At 39.5% G+C, this 25609-nt stretch overlaps 1 protein-coding gene across 1 annotated transcript in view; it reads left to right on the top strand.

The window, feature by feature from the left end:
* Positions 1 to 25609, top strand: part of Potea (POTE ankyrin domain family member A) — a 172068-nt gene that overhangs the window by 103772 nt on the left and 42687 nt on the right. The window contains exons 43-49 of the mRNA XM_052162877.1: positions 2690 to 2786; positions 4239 to 4312; positions 6410 to 6503; positions 11748 to 11821; positions 14253 to 14346; positions 17189 to 17259; positions 24925 to 25018. Coding sequence (XP_052018837.1) covers positions 2690 to 2786; positions 4239 to 4312; positions 6410 to 6503; positions 11748 to 11821; positions 14253 to 14346; positions 17189 to 17259; positions 24925 to 25018 — 598 coding nt within the window. The remainder of the gene's footprint in view (positions 1 to 2689; positions 2787 to 4238; positions 4313 to 6409; positions 6504 to 11747; positions 11822 to 14252; positions 14347 to 17188; positions 17260 to 24924; positions 25019 to 25609) is intronic.

A 25609-nucleotide genomic window follows, 5' to 3' on the forward strand; every position in this document is an offset into this window, starting at 1 on the left:
TCAAATCTATTTGGAGTTCTGTAGGCTTCTTGTATGTTCATGGGCATCTCTTTCTTTAGGTTAGGGAAGTTTTCTTCTATAATTTTATTGAAGACATTTACTGGCCCTTTAAGTTCGAAATCTTCATTCTCTTCTATGCCTATAATCCTTAGGTTTGGTCTTCTAATTTTTCTGGATATTTTGGGTCAGGAGCTTTTTGCATTTTTATTTTCTTTGACTATTGTATCAATGCTTTCTACGGTAGCTTCTGCATCTGAGATTCTCTCTTTTATCTCTTGTATGCTGTTGTTGATGTTTGGATTCATGGCTTCTGACTTCTTTCCTAGGTTTTCTATTTCCTGAGTTGTCTTCCTTTGTGATTTCGTTATTGTTTCTACCTCCTTCTTTGGATCCTGGATGGCTTTGTTTAATTCCTTCACCTGTTTTGTTGTGTTTTCCCTTAGTTCTTCAAGGGCTTCTCACTGTTTACTTGTGTTCTCTTGTATTTCTTTAAGGGAGTTATTTATGTCTTTCTTGAAGCCCTTCATGATGCCCTCCATCAGCATCATGACCTGTGATTTTTAAATTCAAATATTGCTTTCCTGGTGTGTTGGGGTATCCAGGACTTGCTGTTGTGGGAGAATTAGGTTCAGATGGTGCCATATTGCCTTGATTTCTGTTAGCAACATTCTCGCGTTTGCCTTTTGCCATCTGGTTATCTCTGGTGTTAGTTGGGCCTGTTGTCATTGGCTGGAGCTTGCCCCTCCTGTGTGTGTGCCTGTAGGCCTATCTCAGCAACCTTGGGTGAGCTGCTTTCTCCTGGCACAAATTGCTGTGGTGCTGCAGAGTTCCTGGATACAGGTGGCGTCCTGGTGTGGTGTGTCCCAAGTGATCCTCTACTCTGGTGAAACCTGCCTACCAATCTGTTGCACAGTCACAGAAGCAAAAATGGCAGCTGAGACCCACTCTCTTGTAATTGTATTTGGGTATGTACCTTTGTGGCCCCGATCAGCTCTGGATACAGGCTGTGCTGGCTGTCTCCTCCTCACTGGCTGCTGGGTATATAGCTGGCTTCCTGCACTGCTTGGAGATGGTGTGCTATGGCCAAGGGTGTTCCCGATCCAGAGGCAGAGACTGGAAGACTCTTGGATCTTCAGCTCACCTGTGCAGGGGGCATCTTCCTAGCTGGCTGCTGGGTATATAGCTGGCTTCTTGCACTGCTGGGAGTTTGCATTTTCAAATTAAGATTCTTCTCATTGGTGAAGGAAGGTGTTCTCTAGCATTGTGCAGCCCTAAAGAGAAATGAGACCACTATCTAACATCTGACATTCCTCTTCCTCTTTAGTTGAGCAATATATGCTGATTTCAGGTTCTACAGTAACTAACTCCCTAAACCTTAACCTTATATTTCTTGCACAATCCTTCATCACTGCTCAAATTCAAACTACTTACAAAGTAAAAACAGAAACCAATGGGCTTCTCTGTTCAGTCATTGCATGAATAAATAAAGATATGATTTAGAAAACATATGTGAGAATCCCCTATCATTCTTTCTGCTAGCCCTCAGGACTTCAGTCCTTTTCCCTCACCTAATACCAGATCAGGTTCTCCTCTCCCCTCCACTCCCTCCCGAGCTCTGTCAGGCAACCTCAGGAGATAGGAGGCTGTGGGGACCTTCCAGAATGCACCAGAGACCTGGGAGGTGAGAGATTCTTAGGACTCAAAGGGAGGGACCTTATATGACATGCCCAACAGTAGGGATAGGGAACTTATAGAGCCCACCTCCAGCAGGAAGACAGGGATTTAAATGAGGGAGAGGGGGACCATCCCACAGTCACAACTATTGATCCATAATTGTTCCTGTCTGAAAGAATTACAGGGATGGAAATGGAGAGGAGCCTGAGGGAAAAAAGATCCATCGACAGGCCCAAAGTGGGATCCAGCTCAAGGTGAGGGCCCAAGTCCTGACAATATTACTGAGGCTATGGAGCACTCACAAAAAGGGACCTAGCATGACCACACTCCAGAAGACCCATCAAGCAGCTGAAAGAGTCAGATGCAGATATTTGCACCCAACCAATGGACAGAAGCAGCTGACCCCTGCTGTTGAATTAGAGAAGGCTGAAAGAAGCTGAGGAGAAGGATAATCCTGTAGGAGGACCAGCAGTCTCAATTAATCTGGACCCCTGAGATCTCTCAAACACTGGACCACCAAACAGGCAGCATACACCATTTGATATGAGGCCCCCAACTCACATACAGTAGAGGACTGCTGGGTCTGTGTTCATTCAGAGGTGATGCACCTAACCCTCAAGAGACTGGAGGCCCCAGGGAGTTTAAAGGTCAGGTGGGATGGGGGGCATTCATGTGGAGATGGGGTGGCAAGGAGGTATGCGATGTGGAACAGTCAGAGGTGGACAAGGGTGGGGGACCATAAAATATGGAGTGTAAAAAAAGTAATTAATTATAAAAGAATCCCCCATCATCTATTTATCTATATGTGTCTGCCTGTCCATCTGTCTGTCCATCCATACATCTGTCCATCCATCCATCCGTCCTTCCATCCATCTGTCGGTCTGTCTGTCTATCCATGCTTGTTTTGAAGGGCATGCTTACTTTGCTTCTATCTAGTTGATTTAAAAAGGAAATTATAATGTTCTTAGAGAGTAATTAGGAAATCTGTGCAACTCCTTACTAATCCTAATTTTAGCAGGCTATATTTGAGAGACTTCAATTGAAGCGGAATGCTCGAGTGTCAATAGATCCCCCCAAAATTGTAAAAAATACAAGAACTGCTGAAGACAGAGGTAAGAACTTTATTAGTAGTCACAGCAAGGAATGCCTGTTAAAACAGGAAAATGGAGCTGTTCTCTTCACCAAAGACAATTGCCCAGTTAATATTCATGAACTAAAAACTAGTCTTAGTTGACAGTAATCTGTGTATCTTTTCAAGCCCCTGACAGAGGTTATATCATTGAAAGTTTCCCAGAGAGAGTTGATGTGTGATTAGAAACATTAATGTCTTTATTCAATATGAGAAATATTAGGAAATGGAAGAACGTTTAAAAAGAAGGAACAAAGACTAAGATAGACAAAGCCTCAGGGATTAAATGAAAGGAGTAAGGTAGGTGTGCATAGGGGAGGGTATGCAAATAAATTCTTCATAAAATGAAAGGCATCTGTATTAGAAATATAGGGAGAAATATCAAAACATAATACAGGAGCACCAGACTGTTAGAGCCTAAAATTAGAAGTCACCATGCATCCCAGAAGCCTCAGTTCCACTGGGGCTGGAAAACTTGGAGGTTTAAGTGTTCTTCAGAGTAGATAAACAGAAACAACTGTGGCAAGTCAAACATGTAAATAAATTAATGCCATGTGATTCTGCTCCTCCGTTAAAGGCAGCTGTGCTCCGGCCCCCACATACAAACTCCTGTGCTTTCTTCCTATCTTCATTACCTCAGCATTTATAAGTCACCTCAGGCAATACTTGTGTTTGCTCAACATTGTCTCATTTTTCTACATTCCCCAAGTCCCAGAGCATGAGCCTAGTAAAATCTCAAGAAAGGATCATTGAGTAAAGTATAACAGTACTTATACAAATGATAATTGTCATCATGAGGCCGTGAGCAAAGGAGTTAAATCTAAAGGAATAATGGACAACTCCAATGAAAATGAAAATTCGAAAACTGGGCAAATCTGTTAAGGTAGTTAAATGCATACATACTGATCTGGATGATGAGAACTACTATTCAGGAAGACGACAGATATCGTGCCGAGTTTTATTCAGAGGAAGAAGCTGGACAAAAAGTAGAGCAAAAGTATTTCAGACAGGAAGGAGATAAGAAGTGTAAGAAGCTGTAATTTGATTAAGAAATGTCTAGAAATGATTCTCTCACCAGGTAGAGAATGGGCAGTGTGGCTTTATGAGATTCTGTGTTCCTACTGATTCTTCTTCCAGAGTTGTGTTAGTTTCTGTTTATTGGAACCACTGGTGTGTGTTTCTTCAACATATGTGCTTAACTTGTAGCTTCTCCTATGTGTGTATTTGATGTACGCCTTTCTAGATAATTGTATAAATTTCTCAGGCCAGTAAACATCTAGCTGAATTTTAAGCTGAGATGATCATCTAATTGTTAAATTCAAAATCCAATTCTTCATTACTTAGCTTTTCAACATCTGCATCACCAGTTAAGTAGATGAATGGTAATGGTTACTGTCCTCATGTTTGATTTTAACGACACATATGTATCTCTCAGGAGCCACAACAGTCCAACTAAGGCCAGAGGAAGACCAGACAGGATGGTATGCCATTGACAAGAATCAGCAAAAGGTACTCAGAACTTTACATTTTCATATTAAGAGTCTTTCCAGTGATTCTTTAACACAGGGTGAATAAGATACAAGTCACATTGTGCTGGAGAATAAAGAGATTATTATCTACCAGTTAAATTTAGAACCTTTTGTCAAGTGTGCCATGCATAACCTTTTCAGAATCTATAGGAACTAACTCCTCCTAGGTCCTATCCTTGGATTTCTTTCACAACCTTTTCTTACTGTTGGAGTCCCATTTCTGTAATCTTACCATGTATATAGAGAGACCAAATTTGAACTAGTGACTGTGTAGTCTAAAGTAGGAACTGCAAAAGAGTGAACCCTCCTGAACCTGATTAATACTTGGATGTTCATTCTCAGTGACTGAAAATTCGCCCAATATTTCCTAATGACCAGCAGCATAGCAGAGATTAAAAAGTCTGTATGTCTATCTATCTATCATCTATTCATCTATCATCTATTTATCTATCTATCTATCTATCTATCTATCTATCTATCTATAACTTTCTTTCTCTTTCCTTGTTTCTTTCTCTCTCTTTCCTTCCTCCCTTCCTTCCTTCCATCTATGTATGTATGTATGCATGTTTCTTTCTATCTATCTATCTGTCTATCTATCTATCTATCTATCTATCTATCTATCTTATTTTGGCCTCTTGCTACCTTCATTATCTCAGTTGTACATGAGAACAGGGATTATTACATTGGACCACATTAATAATAAATACAACACCATCTTCTTGAGTGTAGCATTTGGTGTCAAGCTCCACACTTGAAAACCCACTGTTGTCATTATTTCAGTGGGGAACTTCAGCAAATATAAGAAACTTCCACACACTGATTTTGCCCAATATTATAATACATTGAGCTTGTACTTTCCATGTAAAGTCTTGCCTGTTTCTGCTTGTATATGTAATGTGTGGAAAACAGTGACAGACACTATGATATTCAGGCACAGCAATGATGCATACTGCCTTGCTGCAGCCATTTTATCTGCTCTGACCTTAAATTATCTCCAGTTAGTGAGTATCTTTTAAGTGCCCTTCTAGTACACACTGGAAGGAGTCTGTTCTACAGTGGGAGAGCAGCCAAAGGAGAAACCAGAGCATCCTTATAGCTTCTGTTAGTGAAGGTTTCAGCTCTGAGACCTTTCAGGAAGGCTGCATTTGGTTGTGGTGAGAGTAAGGTGGAAGGTGTTCTCTGTACAATTCCATCCTTATTGTGGTGTCTATGTTTCCCCCTGAAATCTTGGGAGATTCTAGAAGAAGGACATGTGAACATAGAAATCACTGGAAAGTAACTCCCATCATTCAGAGGTATTCTTTTATCACGGGAACAAAAAACAATGCCTGTCACATTTCAGGAGCTTAGCTTTAAAGTTCTACTGTCCCATTACTTATGAATGTCCTTGTAGTTTTAAAAAGTCTCTCAGAATTTGGAAAGATTTTGTAGGATATATGTTCATTTAGCTGTAAGGTAAGGAAGGTTTCTCCACATGGCTCCTGTAGCCAGTTCCTTGCAAAAATGCTAGCCTATATTTAATCCCAAGAGGACCAACTAAAACATTACACAGTTTATTCTCAGCTTACATTATAAAGCTTATATTACATATAGGTTTTATTACTAATTATGATTTTAATATTTATTATTATTTATATTACAGATAAAGCTTACATTATAAAAGTTCCTTTCTTTTGGAATTTCTTTCTTTGAGACAAAATGTCTGTGTTCATGTAGGTCTTACCAACATCCCGTCCTTTCCTAGCAAAAGAAAATGTTTTTCTTAAAAATTGGCTATTTTTGTGGCGATTACAGATATTAGTCAGGCATTCTGAAGTTAAATTATTGTTTAAAGATGCACATTGCAGACTCTTTTGTCGGTGATGATGTCTCCTCTGAACTTCTGCAGTCAGTTACCCTATGAAGAAAAATGCAGATGTGATTGATATAGAGAGCACAAATAAGGATCTTGAGTTTGTTTTCCTGTACATGCATCTTCTGTTGATATCTAGTTGCTATTGATAAGAAGATCTAGCTGTACCTTGGTAAGGTATTAGGAAATCTCTGTGCAGTTCCTTACGGATGTTTGTTTTGTCAGCCCATCGCTGAGCGATTTCAACCAAGGTGGAATTCTCCAGTGTCTTTGAATCCTGAAGAAAGAGGAGAAAACATGGGAGTCGATGAAGAGAAGGGTGAGAACTCTTTTAATAAAATGTCATTGTAAGAATGCCTCTCAAATCAGGAAGACAGAGATACTCTCTCCACACCAAAGAGAATCCCTCCTCTCCCCAAAATTTCAGAGTAAAACCAGAACACTGAATGTCACTTATCATCTTATCAATTTTACATTAATAAGACATTACAAGAGTACCTTATGAAATTGTATATGACCCAGTATTACATAATTTTAAAACAGACCACTTGGAGAGACAGGAAGTGACACTACTAGGAGCTGTGTATTTGCTGGAGGAAGTATCTCATGATGAGGCACTCCTCTGATGAATAGCCATCGTTCAAACTAAGGCTACTACCATGTTGACACTGCTTCTTTGTATGATGACAGTTCCAGTGTTTGCTGCCTGTTAGTTGCCATCTCCACACACTCACCACCACACGATTCATGAAGGCAGCAAAGTCCCACAGTACAGTATGGCTTGGACATGTCTGCCACCAATTAACTTGAGTGATAGCTTTGTCTTAGTTAGGGTTTCTATTGTTGTGAAGAGAGGCCATAAACAAGGCAATTCTTATAAGGGACAACATTTAATTGGGGCTGGCTTACAGTTTCAGAGCTTCAGTCCATTATCATTATGGCAGGGAGCAGGGCAGCATCCAGGCAGACATGGTGTTGTAGAAGGAGCCAAGAGTTTTACATCCTGATCCAAAGGCAGCCAGGAAGACTTTCTCTTCCACTCTGGGTGGAGCCTGAGCATAGTACCTCAAGGCCCATCCCCATCATGAGACACTTCCTCCAGCAAAGACACACCTCCTAGTAGTGTCACTTTCTGTCGGCCAAGCATTCAAACACAGGAGCCTATGGGACTGAGTCTATTCAAATAACCACAGCTTCTTGTTCATAATTTACCCAGCATATGAAGGTATGTCTTACTTATAACATCTCCTCAGTGGACTTGGCACAGCTTAGAAGGCACAGTTTTTAAAATATTCTTATTAATTCCTTGAGAACCCCATTAAATGTGTTTTGATTATATTCACTCATTTCTAACATAAAAAGCCCTCAGAATATATAAGACAGTCTTCAACAATAAAATTCTGCTAAAGGTATCAGTGCTTCTGACTTCAAGTTATACTCTAGAATTATAGAAATATAAACATCATGGTACTGGTGTAAAACAGACACATTGAATAATGGAGAAGCATCAAGGGTCCAAAAAAAGCACACAGTCCTTTCTGACCATCCAGTTTCTGATAAAGATGTCAAAATGACACATTAGAGAAAAGACAGCATCTCTCACAGATGGTGCTGTCCAAAGCAGATATCTACATGGAGAAGAATGAAACTTTGTCCTTCTCTTTCCACCAAGTGAGTGACCTCACCAAAAGATTAAATTACCTTGAATCTGAAAGAGGTGTAAGACAGGCTTAAACTTACAGGCATAGAAAGACTTTCCTGAACAGGACTTCATGAATGCAGGAATTAGGAACAACCATTGACAACTGAGACCACTACCAAAGCTTCTGCATAGTGAAAGATATCATTTCAGTGAAGAAGCAGCCTAGACAAAGCCTTTACCAGCTATACCTATGACAGGATGTTAGTGACTATAGCATATACTGTCTTCTGTAAGGGTGTTACCCTGAAACAATATACAGTGACAATGTTCATTCCTAAACACATATGCTTGCAAGCAACATTAAAGTGGATGATTAGGACAGACAGACAGACAGACACAAACACGCACACACCCATACACATAGACACACAGACACACATACACCCCCACAGTTTAATGGATTTACTCTATGACAAGTATACAGTGCCCCTACTAGACACCACATGCTAACAAGACCCAATTGTTGGCAATTGAGAGACAAAGACAAAAACATTAGAGACTATTGCCATTACTTGGTTCCCATCAACAACTTTATAGTAAGACTGAATATCTGAAGATACCATACAGTTTATCAAAGATTCCAGAGGACTCCAGGTGCTACTCATACAGGAGCATTATTTCTACTGGATAGCATTGATGGGGTGGGATATGCTATGCATGCTACCATAGAAGAAAGGTAATCATCAACACTACCCAGCTGTAAACCCTGTGAGCCTCAGTGAGTAGCCTGACAAGATTCGTCCACTGGTGTCATTGGAGCAGAAATTTTAAAGGAGTAATCAACCGCTCTCTAACAGGATTTTAAGCCCAAGTCACAGAAAGCCTATACATGCCATCATTATAGTCTGAAGAACCTGTGGCTAGACAAGTCATAAGCCCTTGGTGAGAGTGTAATATTATTCTTTGCTAAATGGATATAGTATTAAAGCAACAATTAATTATTTATTACAAGACACATAAATTAGGGCACTTTTTCATCCTCCTCAGACATGCTTCTTGCAGTAGATGATGAGTCACAATAGAGGCCCACCACTGGCCAACAGACAGCAAGACCGTGTCATGTTCAAACCCAAGACCGTGTCATGTTCAAACCCAAACGGCACCTATGTCATCACTTCCTCTTATGTCTCAGGGATCTTGAGGAAGAGTGAATGGAAAGATTGCAGGAGCCAGAAGGCAGTGGATGAATGCAGAAAACAGAGTTTTTCAGGCATAGCAGGGTAGTTATACATGTAAACTCAGTGCCTGTGGAAGCAGGCCCGAGACCCACACAAATTCCAAAGTCTCACCATGGAGAGAGGAAGTGTATACGATGTCCTACCCCTGGCTGAGGAGCTATTTGAGGTCAAAAAATGCTGGTAGAAGGAGAGTAAGTATTCTTTAAGGGTTGATATGGTTGACAACTTCCCAGACACTCATGATTACTTACACAACACGAATCAAAGCCCAAATATGATGTCTGGGCTAAAAGTTTACAGCCTCTTGGACTTCTAAGAGAAGTTATAGTTAGAGTGTCATTGATGGAGGCAAAGTGTGACTAATAGTTTAAAGTGTGATTACCAAAGTATTGGATTAACATAAGTTATTTTAGGAAATAGAGGAATAAGAAGAGGTAACACAGATTGGGATGGGAGAAATTTTAGGAAACCAAAGGAGGAAAATCTTAGAGTTGCCTACAGAGGTCAACATGGAAATAAGTTCTTTATAAATTACGAGAGTTTTTTTTTTTTTTTTTAATAAATGTAGAAAGAGAATACTAAAGAGTCTAAGAGACTTAGTAGAACCAAAGCACCAAGCCTTACAGAATTAGGTTTTCTTTGCAGTAGGTAGACATAGCATCTGTGGCCAGTTGTCCATATTCTTGGCTTTTTCCATTCACTGCTTTTCTACCTCTCATGTCTTGCCTTCCAATTTATTTTGATTTCTCTATCTTCCTAAATTCTCTCTTTAGGAGATACCTCAGACAATAATGTGTATGATCATCACAGACATATTTGTTTATATTCAGCAGACATGAACCTACTAAGAACACAAGAAATAATTATTGAGTAAAACAAATGTGACATTGATTATACTAAAAATGATTCAAAATATTCTCCTTAGTCAAGAAATAAGAATTATCTCTCTCTCTCTCTCTCTCTCTCTCTCTCTCTCTCTCTCTCTCTCTCTCTCTCTCTCTCTCTCAGCAGCCAATAATTGCCTGTAGCCCTTCATCTAGGGGTGAGGAAATTTGAAATTCCCCACACACTTTGCTATATCAAATGGTTTGTTCATTGTACAGGTCTTAATTTGACAACCACATTGTTTAGGTTTTATGGTGGTAGCTTCCTTGTCATATACAGAAGAAGACTCAATCCCACAGTAGATGTCCTGCATCTAGCTTCATATGATTTTCTAGGCCCCTTATCTGCCAGATTCTCGAAGTTGCAGGTGTATGGGTTTTGCTGTAGGTGAATCAATGGGGCATGGGTTTCCAAAATATCAGTTATGCCTTCTGGAATGGTCTTTGTTTATTGTTTGAAGAAAGTACTTGGATGAGGGATGAGAGCTACACTTCTCTGTGGGTTTCAGGATAAGTAGAATGAAGTTAGAGATTGTAGGGGTTCAGGAAAGTGATGGTAGTAGGTAGTCCTCCAGGTCCCATGGCCTCACAAGCCTCAGGTCATTCATTCACTAAGTTTAAAGTATCAGGGATGCTTTCTCTCCAGACAGGGTTGTGAATCTAATTAAGCCAGCTGTTGCTTACAGCCAAGGGATTAGCTTTCTAGGTGCTTATTCAGCACCAAGTGGCCAGTCCAAATAACATACACATCCAAGTAGCACAGAGCAGAGTCATCAGGTTATATTTGTAACTTTATACACACACATACACACATGCACACACACACTCACGCACACACACATGAAAGAGAGAAAGAGAGGGAGAGAGGGAGGGAGAGAGGGAGGGAGAGAGAAGAGAGAGGGAGAGAGAGAGAAAAGAGAGAGGGGGAATTTGTAATAATATTTAAAGAAAAGTCCTGGGGGGTATGGGAGGGCTAGAGAGAGGGTACATAAGAGGGGAAGAGAAGGGGCTTACGAGACTTTTGGGGAGTGGGGGGGCTAAAAAAGGGGAAATCACTTGAAATGTAAATAAATTATATCGAATAAAAAAATTTTAAAAAAGGAGGGAATGATGATATAAACACAATAAATGTATACAAAACAAATAATAATTTAATAAAAAGAAGAGAGTTATGTATCTGAAGAAATAAATAAAGAGAAATAATTAAAGAGAAAGTAAAGCTTTGGGAAAAAAGTAAGCCCTTTTAGGCAACTAAGGGAAAACCATACATGTCAAACTAAAGATTGCAGATAGAATCAAGGAAGATGGCCTAATTTGTAGCAAGTCTTCTAAGAAGGGAGCCATTTGTCAGATTCCTATAGAAAGGCATTTCAGATATAAGGAAGGTGTTCACATAATGAGATGGAAGAAGTCGTAATTCAGAAAATGCCTAATAAATGTTTAAAGTAGAGAACAGTGTGCAGTGTGGCTATATGTGATTTCATGTACCTAAAACCAATTTTGTTTCCAGAGTTGTGCTAGTTTCTGTTGACTGGAAACCCTTGTGCATGCCCCTTTGTCCTTAATGTCAACATTGTGTCTCCTCTGGTGTGTCTGTTTGGTGCACGACTCTTTAGAAAATAACATTTCCCAAGCCAGTAAACATCTAGTTGAAATTTAAGCTGAAATGAGCATTTAATTGTTAAAAACCCAATTCTTCATGACTTCATTTTCAACATGTCTATCGCCAGTTAAATAGATTGTTACAGTTATTTTCTAGACCTCATGTCTGATTTTAACGACACATATGTATCTCTCAGGAGCCACAACAGTACAACTAAGGCCAGAGGAGGACCAGACAGGACGGGTTGGCAGTGACAAGATGCCGTGGAAGGTATTCAGGACTACATTATTTTTTTTAAAGATTGTTTTTACTAGTGAATATTTACAACAGGCTAGGCAGTTCTAAGTTACACAGTCCTAGTGAGACACCATGCCTCACTATCATAATAAGATCACGTCTAGCACATGATATCTAATTTTAGAACGTGTTGTCTATTGTGCCATGCATAATGTTTTCAGAATACTCAGTAACTAACTCTCTCTCAGCTTTCTCCTTGGATTCCTTTCATCAGAAACCTTTTCTTTTTTTATTATTTTTATTTTCTATATTCTTTGTTTACATTCTAAATAATTTCCCCTTTCCCAGATCCCCCCTCCCCATATGTCCCATAAACCTTCTTCTCTCCATCCCTTCTCTAATCACCTCCCTCCTTTTTCTCTGTCCTTATATTCCCTTCCCATGCTAGATCAAACCTTTCCAGGATCAGGACCCTCTCCATACTTCTTCATGGGAGTCATTTGTTATGCAATTTGTGCCTTGGGTACAAAGTACAAAGGGCTTCTGGGCTAATTAATATCCACTTATCATAGATTGCACAGAAACCTTTTCTAACTTCTAGAGTTCTGTATCCCAGTATAGAGATCAGCTTGAACCTAAGGCTTAGCAGCTAAAAGTATGAACAGTAGAAGAGTGAACCCCCCTGAACCTGCTATGATGATCATCCCCAATGGCTGAACATTCTAACAAGATGATATATGAGTGTAGAGATCTATCATGACACTTTTATCAAAATATGTCTAGACACCAAAGAGACTGAACTTTTGCTGGACCTTGCAACTAAATTAATAATCTACCTTAAAATCATTGCACTTAGCCTGGTATCCTATTACATACTCAGCTTAGTCAGACAATTTAAGAAACCTCACTGTGCCTTGATTATGCAATCAGTTTTACAACCTGAGCTAAATGTGTCACATTAATCTCAAGTTATGTACCATTCCTTTTCCCTGGACAGAATCATGTATGTGCATATGTGTGTGTTGTGTTAATCATATCTAACATGGTGACAGCAACCTTAAACAATTCAGCTCTCATAAGTATTGGAAGCAGTGTGTGGATATAGTTGATAACAGCTGTTTGCCATTTTGAGTGGTATTCAAGGTCAGAAAGGTGATTCCTTCCCTTTAAAGCTCTATCAAATATTTCTGTAAAAAATGTCCCTGTTACTTTCCCCATATTTTCTATACTGTTATACAAATACTGAGCAAAGCCCTTTGTTAGGTATAGAAGCCAATACAGACACACAAAGGCACGGGTACAAGCACAGATATAGAACAGAAAGATCAGACACACACACACACACACACACACCTGAGAGACAACAGACAGAAGAGTAAATCAACTACATACAGACAGGACATAGGCAATGAAGTGGAGAATTCGTGTTTGGGCTCACAATTGGTCAAATGAATTGGAGAGGAAATTGCTGTATTTTATTCATTAATGTACCATCTATCATCACAGACGTAACTAAAAAACACTTCTCATCCTCAGTGTCTTTATATTCTCCATTGTCTTGGCAGCAGAAAAGAAAATAACCACCAGTCACTAGTCATGGCGTGTGGACATAGATGTGGCTCTCAATACCAGATTCATTTTAGGAGCTTAGTTTTTATGTTCTACTATTTTGGATGCTTCATATAGTTTTTATTATTCTTTCATAACTTTAAAAACTTGTATGGTATATGTAGTTTTCTGATGATTTTAATTAACTGCTATCCTAAGAAAGTTTCCCATGTGATGTGGTCTCTATGTAATCAGATCTTTTCTTACTGAAAGCACTGACTTTTTAATATATTTATAATGTTAATCTTTTTTTTGATTTGGTTATTTCAAGACAGGATTTCTCTGTATAGCCCAGGCTGTCCTGGAACTCACTCTGTAGACCAGGCTGGGCTCGAACTCAGAAATCTGCCTGCCTCTGCTCCCAGAGTGCTGGGATTACAGGCATGTGCCACCACCACCTGTATAATGTTAATCTTATAACAGTGATCAGGGAAACTCCAAGAGGACATGGTAGAGAGGCTCTTTTATTGTCTTTTATTTTGTTTTGCAACAAAAAGCACCTCTGTCCCTGAAAAGCATCTCAGTACCTAATTCTCTAACAGCAAGAGGGGAATAAGATTGGTTTTCATATACATTCTCACAATTCTGGTGGTTTGTGATTATTGCAAACAATCTAGGCATTCTGAAGCTAACTTCTTGTTCAGAGATGCCCGGTATAGACTCTTATATAATTATGTCTCCTCCCAAATGAAAGAAAATGCAGATGTATTTAGAGAGTACATGTAAGGATCTGTGTTCAAAATACATTTTTGGTTTTCTACACACGTGACTTTAACTTATATGTCACTGGTTTAGAGAAAGGAAAAGATGATGTTAGGAAACACTGGCAGCTTCTCACTGATGCTCATTTCACCAGCCCCTCTTCGAGCGGTTTCAGATTAAGTGGAGTGCCCGAGTGTCTGTGGGTCCCGAGAAGAGCAGAAGGCGCAGAAGAGCTGGTGAATACAAAGGTGAGAACTGTTATTAGAGAGCTATTGTTGGGCTGCGGAGATGGCTCACAACCAAAACAAAAAGGCTTTGCAGGGAGTGCCCACTGATACAGGAAGACAGAGAACACTGTCTTTACTAAAGCAAGCTGCCCGGTAAATATTTATGAACCAGAAAGTCCTAAGTGATGGTAGGTGCGGGTGTGTTCTCAAGCTTTTGAAAGAATTCACATCCAGATATTAATGGAGAATCTGCAGTGGGATAAAGCGCATCAGCCTTCTATTTAAAACGGGAATTTGAGGAAACAGAGCAGTGCTTAGGAAGAGGGAGCAAAGATTAAAGTGGGAGGAGTTAGAAAGAGAAAATGCGTGGAAATCATGCCGTGGTTTTAGTGGAGGTTCTGGAAATAAGTGCTTTACAGAACGAAGGGTAGTTGTGCTGTAAGTGGAGGAAGAAGATAAGTAAGACAGAAGTAACAAAATGTCTCAGAGATGAGCAATGGAACCTAAAGCCAGTGTGTGCCTTATTTCCCAATGCATTAAGGGAAAGAAGTACCAAGTCTTTTTAAAAATTTATTTATTTGTTTTTAATGCATATGAGCACACCACCACTAATCTCTTCAGACACACCAGAAGAGGGCACCAGACCCCATTACAGATGGTTATGAGCCACCAGGTGGTTGCCGGGATTTGAACTCAGTACCTCTGGAAGAATAGTCAGTGCTCTTAACCGCTGAGCCATCTCTCCAGTCCCTGAAATACCAAGTCTTAAATGGACAGGTTTTCTTTATAGTAAATGATGATAGGCAGCTATAGACAGTGGTATGTGTACTCAAGTTATTGTCAAAGACAGTGGCTCCTTCTATCCAACACTTCTCCTCTTGTGCCACCTTCCACGTCTCTTCACTTACCCATTCTCAAGCTTCAGGAATCACCCGAGGTAGTACCTGTGCGTGAACATCACAGAAACATTTGTGTCCAGGGCAGGGACCAGTAAGAAGTTAGTGAACACTTATTAAGTAAAGTAAATGAGACCCTACTTATACAAGAAAAGATGACCTAAATAGGAGCTGGAGCAATAGCTCAGTGGCTAAAAGTTGTAGAGGAATTTTAATCCAGCAACATGGCTACTCTGGCTGGACTGCAGAGAAGTCTTTAGCACATACCTTTAATCCCAACCAATGTAGGTCAGGTTAGTTTATAGAGGAAAGCAGCTATGTTTGAAAGTGACTTCAAATTGGGGGAGAGACAAAGTGATGGATCAGAGAAAGATTTGACAGAATGAGTCAGAGATGGGGTATGTCCAACTTTCACAAGAAGAGTACAGGAAAGAAAAGCTATTTAGGAGAAGCTCGGTGAGAGTCAGTTGGGAGTTGAGTCAGTCGGGTGCCAGGGCAATGAAGCTGAGTTCGCTTGTGAGCCGATGCAGTTCAGTGCAGGTCAGCAGAGGCAGTTGAAGCCAGAGAATAAGAAGGAGCCAGAAGACTAGGCAAATTGCCAGAATTAGTTTTAGGCTAAGCAGAGCAATTCAGTGAGAAACTGAGAGAAGCCAGATTGAATCAGTCATCTTGAAGAATAGTTTGGGCCAGAACAACTGTTGAACCAGCCAGCCAGAGTTCAGAAAGAATGAGAAAGGGTGAACTTAATAGCAGTAAGCCTCTGAGTTGACAATTTCATCAGGCAAATAAAAGATACTTTTACAAAGACCACTGAATGCTCCTTCAGAGCACCCTGACTCAATTGCCTTTACCCACAAGATGGCTCATAGCCCTTTGTAACTCTAGTTCTATGCGATTTGAAGCCTCATTCTGTGCTCTATAATCGCCAGTTACACACATGGTAACTGATATACACGCAGACAAAACAGCCGTACTTATAAAATAATGATAATTATGATGATGATAACATGATTAATAATAATAATAATAATAATAATAATAATAATAATGTTCAAAACTGAAAATGGTGGTATAAACATTGTCACTTTTAGGCCAGAAAGTAAAAAGTTAGCTATCTAAAGAAATAATTGACACTTCAAATGGGAAGGGGACATTTGAAAAAGGATGAAATTCCAAGGTAGTTCAGAGAAAAGTACATGTTGACTTGGAGAATGAGAATTCAGGAAGACTTCACATCCTTTCTGAATTTTAGGAAAAGGAAAAGGTGTGTCAAAAAGTAAGAGACACACATTTGCAATATGGGGAAAAAGGTGTTTGCATAATGAGGTATAAGAACTTGTAAGAAAGTAAATCTTTGATACATTCTTCTCCTCAGGCAGAAATAGTGGGCAGTGTGGCTTTATGTGACTCCACATTATCATCAATTTAGTTTCTATGTATATATTCATTTCTGTCTACTTGGGCAGCTTTTGCATGCATATTTGACATATGTGCCTGGAATTCTTGAGAGTTGTATACATTTCCTAAGCTAGTAAATAAATATTAATTAATTTAAATATTTAGTTGTTAAAATAATGTCCAAGGCCATCGTCGTTTTTTTTCTTTCTTTCTTTCTTTCTTTCTTTCTTTCTTTCTTTCTTTCTTTCTTTCTTTCTTTCTTTCTTTCTTTCTTTCTTTCTTTCCTTCCTTCCTTCCTTCCTTCCTTCCTTCCTTCCTTCCTTCCTTCCTTCCTTCCTTCTTTCTTTCTTTCTTTCTTTCTTTCTTTCTTTCTTTCTTTCTTTCTTTTCTTCTTCTTTTTTCTTCTTCCTCTTCCTCTTCCTCTTTTTCCTCTTCCTCTTCCTCCTCCTTCCTCTTCTCTTCCTCCTTCTTCTTCTTTTCCCTCTTCCCCTTCCTCTTCCCCCTACTCCTAGATGATCATTTTCTGACTCTTCAGATTATTAATTTTAACCACTTGTATGAAATTTTAGTAGAACCTACTATACAAGTTTCATCAGAAGAACATTCAAGATGTCATGGAAGTGTGAAGAAGCCACGGTTGGTATGTGACTGTATATTGTTTTTCTTTTTTTGGTAAAAAAATGGTCAAAATCCAGGTCTAGTTACTTTGTGGACTAATGTAGAGTATACTAGGTGATAAATTAATATATAATTTAACACCTTGCAAGCTATTTCTCAGTAAGGCATCTTTTTAACCATCTATAGTGACTAATGCCTAACCCTCATTCTTGGTAGCGTTCACAGTATTTCATTACTGCTTTTTTCCAGTCTCATAACCATGTTTCATATTTACAAGGCATACTAAACTTGATTTATCACTAAAATGTTTAAGTTATGTATATTTATTATCCCTGGACTTGATTAATGTGATATCACTGTCATTTCCATTCAGTCAAACATTTTAAATTTCCTGTTGCCAGTTACTGATGCCTGAAAAGAAACTTTTACTCCATTCTTTCAATGCAGTTGTCTTCAATACAACCAGTGTGTAAAGCAATAGAGTTGTGCATGTATCCCCAGGAATAGAATGACAGTATCCAGAGTCTAGTCTTTGTTGCCCTTTCCAAAAAAATAATGTGCTATAGGAACACAACAACTGCTGCTTGATTGCTTCATGTAGAAGCTGTGCTTCCTATGACCTTTGGTTGCTATGACATTGATAAATTTCCAGTTACTAAATAGAATAGATTAGGATATTTTGCTAAATCATTCAAGGGCAACAAAATAGGTGTCAAACACTGTGACTGATTCATGCAAAACTCAGAGATGGCATCATCACCATAGAAAAGATGCTAAGGTTTGTTTTTAATATGAGGGAGGGAGGGAAGGAGGGAGAGAGAGAGCGAGAGAGAGTGTACAATTACGCTGATACCAAAGCCACACAAAGATCCAACAAAGAAAGAGAACTTCAGACCAATTTCCCTTATGAACATCGATGCAAAAATACTCAATAAAATTCTTGCCAACCGAATCCAAGAACACATCAAAACGATCATCCACCATGATCAAGTAGGCTTTATCCCGGGAATGCAGGGTTGGTTCAATATATGGAAATCCATCAATACAATCCACTACATAAACAAACTCAAAGAACAAAACCACATGCTCATTTCATTGGATGCTGAAAAAGCATTTGACAAAATTCAGCATCCTTTCAAGCTTAAAGTCTTGGAGAGAACAGGAATTCAAGGCCCATACCTAAACATAGTAAAAGCAATATACAGCAAACCGGTAGCCAGCATCAAACTAAATGGAGAGAAACTTGAAGCAATCCCACTGAAATCAGGGACCAGACAAGGCTGCCCCCTTTCTCCTTATCTTTTCAATATTGTACTTGAGGTACTAGCTCGGGCAATTCAACAACATAAGGAGGTCAAAGGGATACAAATTGGAAAGGAAGAAGTCAAACTATCATTATTTGCAGATGACATGATAGTCTACCTAAGTGACCCAAAAAACTCCACTAGAGAACTCCTACAGCTGATAAACAACTTCAGCAAAGTGGCAGGTTATAAAATTAATTCAAGCAAATCAGTGGCCTTCCTATACTCAAAGGATAAGCAGGCTGAGAAAGAAATTAGGGAAATGACCCCCTTCACAATAGCCACAAACAGTATAAAGTATCTTGAGGTGACTCTTACCAAACATGTGAAAGATCTGTATGACAAGAACTTCAAGACTCTGAAGAAGGAAATGGAAGAAGACCTCAAAAAATGGGAAAACCTCCCATGCTCATGGATCGGTAGAATCAATATAGTTAAAATGACCATTTTTCCAAAAGCAATATACAGATTCAATGCAATACCCATCAAAATCCCAACTCAATTCTTCACAGAGTTAGAAAGAGCAATTATCAAATTCATCTGGAACAACAAAAAACCCAGGATAGCTAAAACTATTCTCAGCAACAAAAGAAATTCTGGGGGAATCAGTATCCCTGACCTCAAGCAATACTACAGAGCAATAGTGTTAAAAACTGCATGGTATTGGTACAGTGACAGGCAGGAGGATCAATGGAACAGGATTGAAGATCCAGAAATGAACCCACACACCTATGGCCACTTGATCCTCGACAAAAAGGCTGAAAACATCCAATGGAAAAAAGATAGCCTTTTCAACAAATGGTGCTGGTTCAACTGGAGGTCAGCATGCAGAAGAATGCGAATTGATCCATCCTTGTCTCCTTGTACTAAGCTCAAATCCAAATGGATCAAAGACCTCCACATAACAGATACTCTGAAGCTAATAGAAAAGAAACTGGGGAAGACCCTTGAGGACATCGGTACAGGGAGAAAGTTTCTGAACAGAACACCAATAACATATGCTCTAAGAGCAAGAGTTGACAAATGGGACCTCATAAAATTACAAAGTTTCTGTAAGGCAAAGGACACCATCAAGAGGACAAATCGGCAACCAACAAATTGGGAAAAGATCTTCACCAATCCTACATCAGATAGAGGGCTAATATCCAATATATATAAAGAACTCAAGAAGTTAGACTCCAGAAAACCAAACAACCCTATTAAAAATGGGGGTACAGAGTTAAACAAAGAATTCTCACCTGAAGAACTTCGGATGGCGGAGAAACATCTTAAAAAATGCTCAACTTCATTAGTCATTAGGGAAATCCAAATCAAAACAACCCTGAGATTTCATCTTACACCAGTCAGAATGGCTAAGATTAAAAATTCAGGAGACAGCAGGTGTTGGAGAGGGTGTGGAGAAAGAGGAACACTCCTCCACTGCTGGTGGGGTTGCAAATTGGTACACACCACTCTGGAAAGCAGTCTGGCGGTGCCTCCGAAAACTGGCACCTCACTTCCAGAAGATCCTGCTATATACCACTCCTGGGCATATACCCAGAGTATTCCCCACCATGTAGTAAGGATACATGCTCTACTATGTTCATAGCAGCCCTATTTATAATTGCCAGATGCTGGAAAGAACCCAGGTATCCCTCAACAGAAGAGTGGATGCAAAAATTGTGGTATATATACACAATGGAGTACTATTCAGCCATTAGAAACAATGAATTCATGAAATTCTTAGGCAAATGGATGGAGCTAGAGAACATCATACTAAGTGAGGTAACCCAGACTCAAAAGGTGAATCATAGTATGCACTCACTAATAAGTGGATATTAACCTAGAAAACTGGAATACCCAAAACATAATCCACACATCAAATGAGGTACAAGAAGAAAGGAAGAGTGGCCCCTTGTTCTGGAAAGACTCAGTGAAGCAGTATTCGGCAAAACCAGAACGGGGAATTGGGAAGGGGGTGGGTGGGAGGACAGGGGGAGGGAAGGGGGCTTACAGGACTTTCGGGGAGTGGGGGGGGGGCTAGAAAAGGGGAAATCATTTGAAATGTAAATAAAAAATATATCGAATAAAAAAAAAGAAAAAAATTGGTGAAGGTCATCTGCAGGTATACCTGTTGTGTGTCTGCATACTTCATGAATATGAGTGTGCAGTATGTTTATGTGTGTATCCTTCCATGTAGACATGAGCACACACACATGCACACACATACACACACACACACACACACACACACACACACACACACACACACAGTGTGTTTGGTGAGCCAGGGTTTCCTTAGTCTTTTTCTATTGTGAATTCCAAGATAGCTGACTCTCTGGGAATTCTCCTTTCTTGGTCTCCCATGTTCTTTTACTAGGACTATGAACAGTACTATGTACTATGTACTATGTACTATGTACTATGTACTATGTACTATGAACAGTACTCTTGTACTAGTACTATGAACAGTACTACTGTGCATCAGGATGTTAAGTGGGTTCTTGGGATTTGAACTCTACTCCTCATGCTTTCACGGGCATGTTCTTTTGCCCCCTTAGACACCTTTGTTGCCTGAGGGCTTTCTTAACATGACTGTTTAAGTACCAAATAAGGAAGAAGGAAGAGTTCATGGGGAAGGACATGTTGACAAAGAGAATTCTGGATCATATCTCTTCACTTCTGTCTTAGCATCTTGTTTATTTCTGGAGGCAAGAAGTAACATACCCATCATGTTTGTACTTACAAAATATGGACAGCAAAATGTAGCAACCTGTGACTATCATGGCTCAGTGATTTTACAAAATTTCAGATAAATCCCTTATTTTAATTAAAAATATGTTATTACTGTTTTTGTGAACACGATGTGTGTTGGCATATGTTATAAGGCAACTATGTGAAATTCATTCTTCCCTTCCACTTTTTGAGTTCCAAAGACTGACTTCAGTTTACCAGGCTTGTGTGACATGAGCCTTTACTCAAGTGAAGCTTCATAGTTTCTATTCATTGTTTTTAAATTAAACTATAACAATACTTTCCCCATTCACTTTCCTCTTCTCAAATCCCCACATTACCCCACCCCTGCTCCCTTCCAAATCCATGGCTTCATTTTCTTTGTGACTGTTACACACACACACACACACACACACACACACACACACACACACACCTCAAGTTTGCTACCAAGTAAACACGAAGTAAACATACGACAACGTAACCCCTAATCCTATTCAGCCATGATTCCTGTGATCTGCAGCAACGAGCAGGACAGCAAGATTTATGTAAGGGCACAACGCACAACAGTGGCACTCATATCTTTGTGGCAACCAACAACTGTCTAACTGGATTTAAAGCCCGGTCAACGGGAGGCAGATCATGCTGACTTCCCAGGGCTAGAGAGACTGTGACCTCAGAGGAGACTGTCTATAACCACTTTTTGGCCCAGCAGAGTTTCTAAGTCTAATTTATGTTTTTGTCCTGATATACACAGGCAAGGGCAACTTTCACCCCTCCCATCACATTCTGTTTGAAATGCTCAGTAAGGAAGACCTTCATACAATATCTACTATTTTCATGTTTTCATTTATCCATAGTCTAAGGAAAAGTTTTCCTAATTGCTAGGTCTTTCTCTTTCTTTCTTTCTTTCTTTCTTTCTTTCTTTCTTTCTTTCTTTCTTTCTTTCTTTCTTTCTTTCTTTCTTTCTTTCTTTCTTTCTTTCTTTCTTTCTTTCTTTCTTTCTTTCTTTCTTTCTTTCTTTCCTTCTTCCTTCCTTCCCTTCCTTCCTTCCTTCCTTCCTTCCTTCCTTCCTTCCTTCCTTCCTTCCTTCCTTCCTTCCTTTCTTTCTTTCTTTCTTTCTTTCTTTCTTTCTTTCTTTCTTTCTTTCTTTCTTTCTTTCTTTCTTTCTTTCTTTCTTTCTTTCTTTCTTTCTTTTGAACTTGAACAATGCTTTAATACGCAAACATCTAAACATGTATTATTTAAACACAGGATGGCTCAGGAAATTATATCTGATGTAAAACCTAAACAAGCTCCCAGGTAGCATGTGTTCAGATACCACTGAAAGCTTTAGATAGAAGAGACTGCCTGTCTCTATAAACACACAAACTCATTTGTTTGACTATCATTTCAAAGCTGTATCCACACTAAGAAAAATATGTAATTACATACATAAATGATCATGAATACTGGCCCATGTAAACTCTTTATACACAAAGGAGTATATGTTTTTATATAAGTTCTCATTATACCTTTAATTTCCTCTTGTCTGTACGCATCACATATAGTCTATTAACACCAACCTCCCTAAGTCAAATCCACTAATGAAGTGCCTAACCTTCCTCAGACTGATGCTATTGGAAGATGAATACTGTAACCAGTGTCATTAACTAAAGATTCCTTGTTCAGTGAGTGAGAACTTTACTAAAGGGGTTTTTAACCATGATTGGTATTCTACAACCTGAAAGCTAATTTGCAGTCACAGAAAGTATGTTATAGTCCCTACCAGGAACTAATGATTATTTTAATGAAATTACACTGACTTCATAGCTTCACTTTTTTTTACAAGTTGCTTAATTCTTTTTTTTAAAAATTTGTATTAGATATTTGCTTTATTTACATTTCAAATGTTATCCCCTTTCCTCATTTCCCCTCCGGAAACCCCCTATCCCATCTCCCCTCCCCTGCTTACCAACCCCCATTCTACTTTCCTGTAGGTCTTTATTTCTAATATACTTTCTTATTCAAGTAAATCACTCAAAGTATTTCAGTCTTTAAGGAGAATGTATATTCAGCATCATATAATATATTCTTTTTCTTGTAAATGTCTTCTTTTAACATAAGCATGTTTTATATCCTTAGAATTATAAATATATAATTATATTTCATAAAATTTGGAGTATGAGAATATGCTTAAGTATATTAAAAATGCTTAGTATTTTGTGCTTTATTTTTATTTTTTAATGCTTTTAATTGATTCTTTGTGAATTTGACATCATGCATCCCAATCCAACTTATCTCCCCATCCCTTAGCATCTGCCCTCTGTACTTGCAACTTCCTTCCCACCAAAAGAAAAAAAAATAAAACAAAGCCAAACTAATAAACAAACTTCTTGTGTAAGCTGCAATATTCACAGTGTGTCCCATGGTACACTCTTTTGTCCATACATCTTTGCTTCCAAGTGTTTACTGCAATGAACCATTGGTCTGTTTAGAGGTCTCTGGTTTCTGCTACTCTATCAATATTGGAGCCTTGCTGGCACTCCTCTCAGATAGCCTGTTGTTGCCCTGTGTCATGGAGATCCTGCAGCTTTGGATCTGCAAGACCTGACCCTTCATGTACTCCAGCCACCATAGATGGGCAGATTTTGGGCTGGGTCAACTCAGAACCCTAGATCTGGGCTTGGATGGCAAATAAGCAGGTCAACCCGTCATCTCTTCCTTACTCACACCACCAGGGTAAGCTCATCACCACTGCCCTGGCTAGCTCTTCCAGTGCCACAGCCAACAAGGAGTGGCACCAGCCCTTCTACTCTCATGCCCTCAGACCAGCTCACCCTTGCCCACACCACAGGTCCAGCTCTACTGTGCTGCCCAGGTGAGGTATGGGGCCTACTCTTCCGAGTGTGCTGCCAGTGAGGGGCTGGACCAGTTCTCCTGTGTGCCATGGTAGTGGTGAGCACGTGGGGAGGACATCTGTCTCTCAGTCATGCTATTCCACTGGCCAGCAAGAGGTCTTACCTGAGCATCTCTGCCGCTCCTGAGGCCTCTGGGTCTCAGGGCTTGTCTCAAGAGTGCTACGGCCCACGCCAGATGTGTTGTACCAGGTAAAGATTGTCTCAGGCTTGCTTTGCTTGACCTGGCTACATGGCACTAGGCAGAGCAAATGCCCAATGTTTTTGACGCATGCACATAAGAATTATAAAATTACTTAATTATGAAAATATACAGGTTGATTCTCTTCTGTTTATAAATATGTCTCCTCTGGTTTTGATGGTCATTTAAATATGATAGTTTTTTTTTTACTTATTCTTATGTGAATTTCATAAATAGATACAATGTACTTTGATTGTATTTACACCAGCATCTCCTTATAGCTGTTCCCTATTGTGTATCTCTCTCAACTTCCTGTACATTTTTTAGTAACTCCATGAATTCAATTACTGCTGCCCAAATACATATGGGTATTGGACCATTTGATGATTGTGGTCATTTTATGTCATCAATCAATGAAAGAAAAATTGATTTAGAGAGCACGTATGAGGGTTTCCCTTGAAGGTTTTTCAATACTTAAAAAAATGCTATTGCTTTAAAAAGTGTAAGTTAAGATTTTATTTTTTTTTGGCGGGGGTCGGGCAGAAATAACTAGGATAAATCTATTTGGTTAACTATGTTCTTAAATTTAATAGCTTATCCTGGAGAGACTTCAACGAAAGTGGAGTGTTCGCGTTTGTATGGAGACAAATCAGAGGGGAGGCAAGACAAAAACTGCTCAGATGACAGGTATTTCATGAGTGAGCAGGACTGAGAAATTCTCCTCATTGCTGGAAAGTACCCGGGAAACATTTGCACAATGTCTCTTTTCAAATGCAGGTTAAATTGAGAAAACCACTGAGACAGCCTATGTACGATTTTAAGTATGTGTGCTTTTAAGTGAGCTATCTTAGGAAATGAGGGGGTATTTAAGAGAAAGGGATGAGGCTTAGAAAGGCAGAGCCAATGGCGAACTAAAGCAAAGAGAATGAGATAGGTGTATACAGTGGGACACGTGGAAACAAGGTGTTGGGCGAATGAAAGGCTTGCATTTCTGGAGAAGGAAGAGGAGATGTGATTCTGGGTTCTGCCTCTCCTCTGGGGTATATGCCACTGCTCGCCAGTCAGGCCAGGAAGGGAGTGTGGCAGAGTCTGGGACAAACACTGTGGTTCCAAGTCTTTTTGTTCTCCCTCTCAGGGCGTCCAAACCGACACCTCAGCACACCAGGCTAAGAGGATGAAGCAGGGCCAGGAACAGGGCAGGATTCCAGTCTGGTTGGGAGCGGGCGCCTGCGGGTCGGGGGGAGAGAAGGCCTTCTCCGAGAATATAAGGGTTATGGC

This window comes from Apodemus sylvaticus, chromosome 18 (assembly GCF_947179515.1).
Source record: "Apodemus sylvaticus chromosome 18, mApoSyl1.1, whole genome shotgun sequence".
Classification (NCBI taxonomy): Eukaryota; Metazoa; Chordata; class Mammalia; order Rodentia; family Muridae; genus Apodemus; species Apodemus sylvaticus.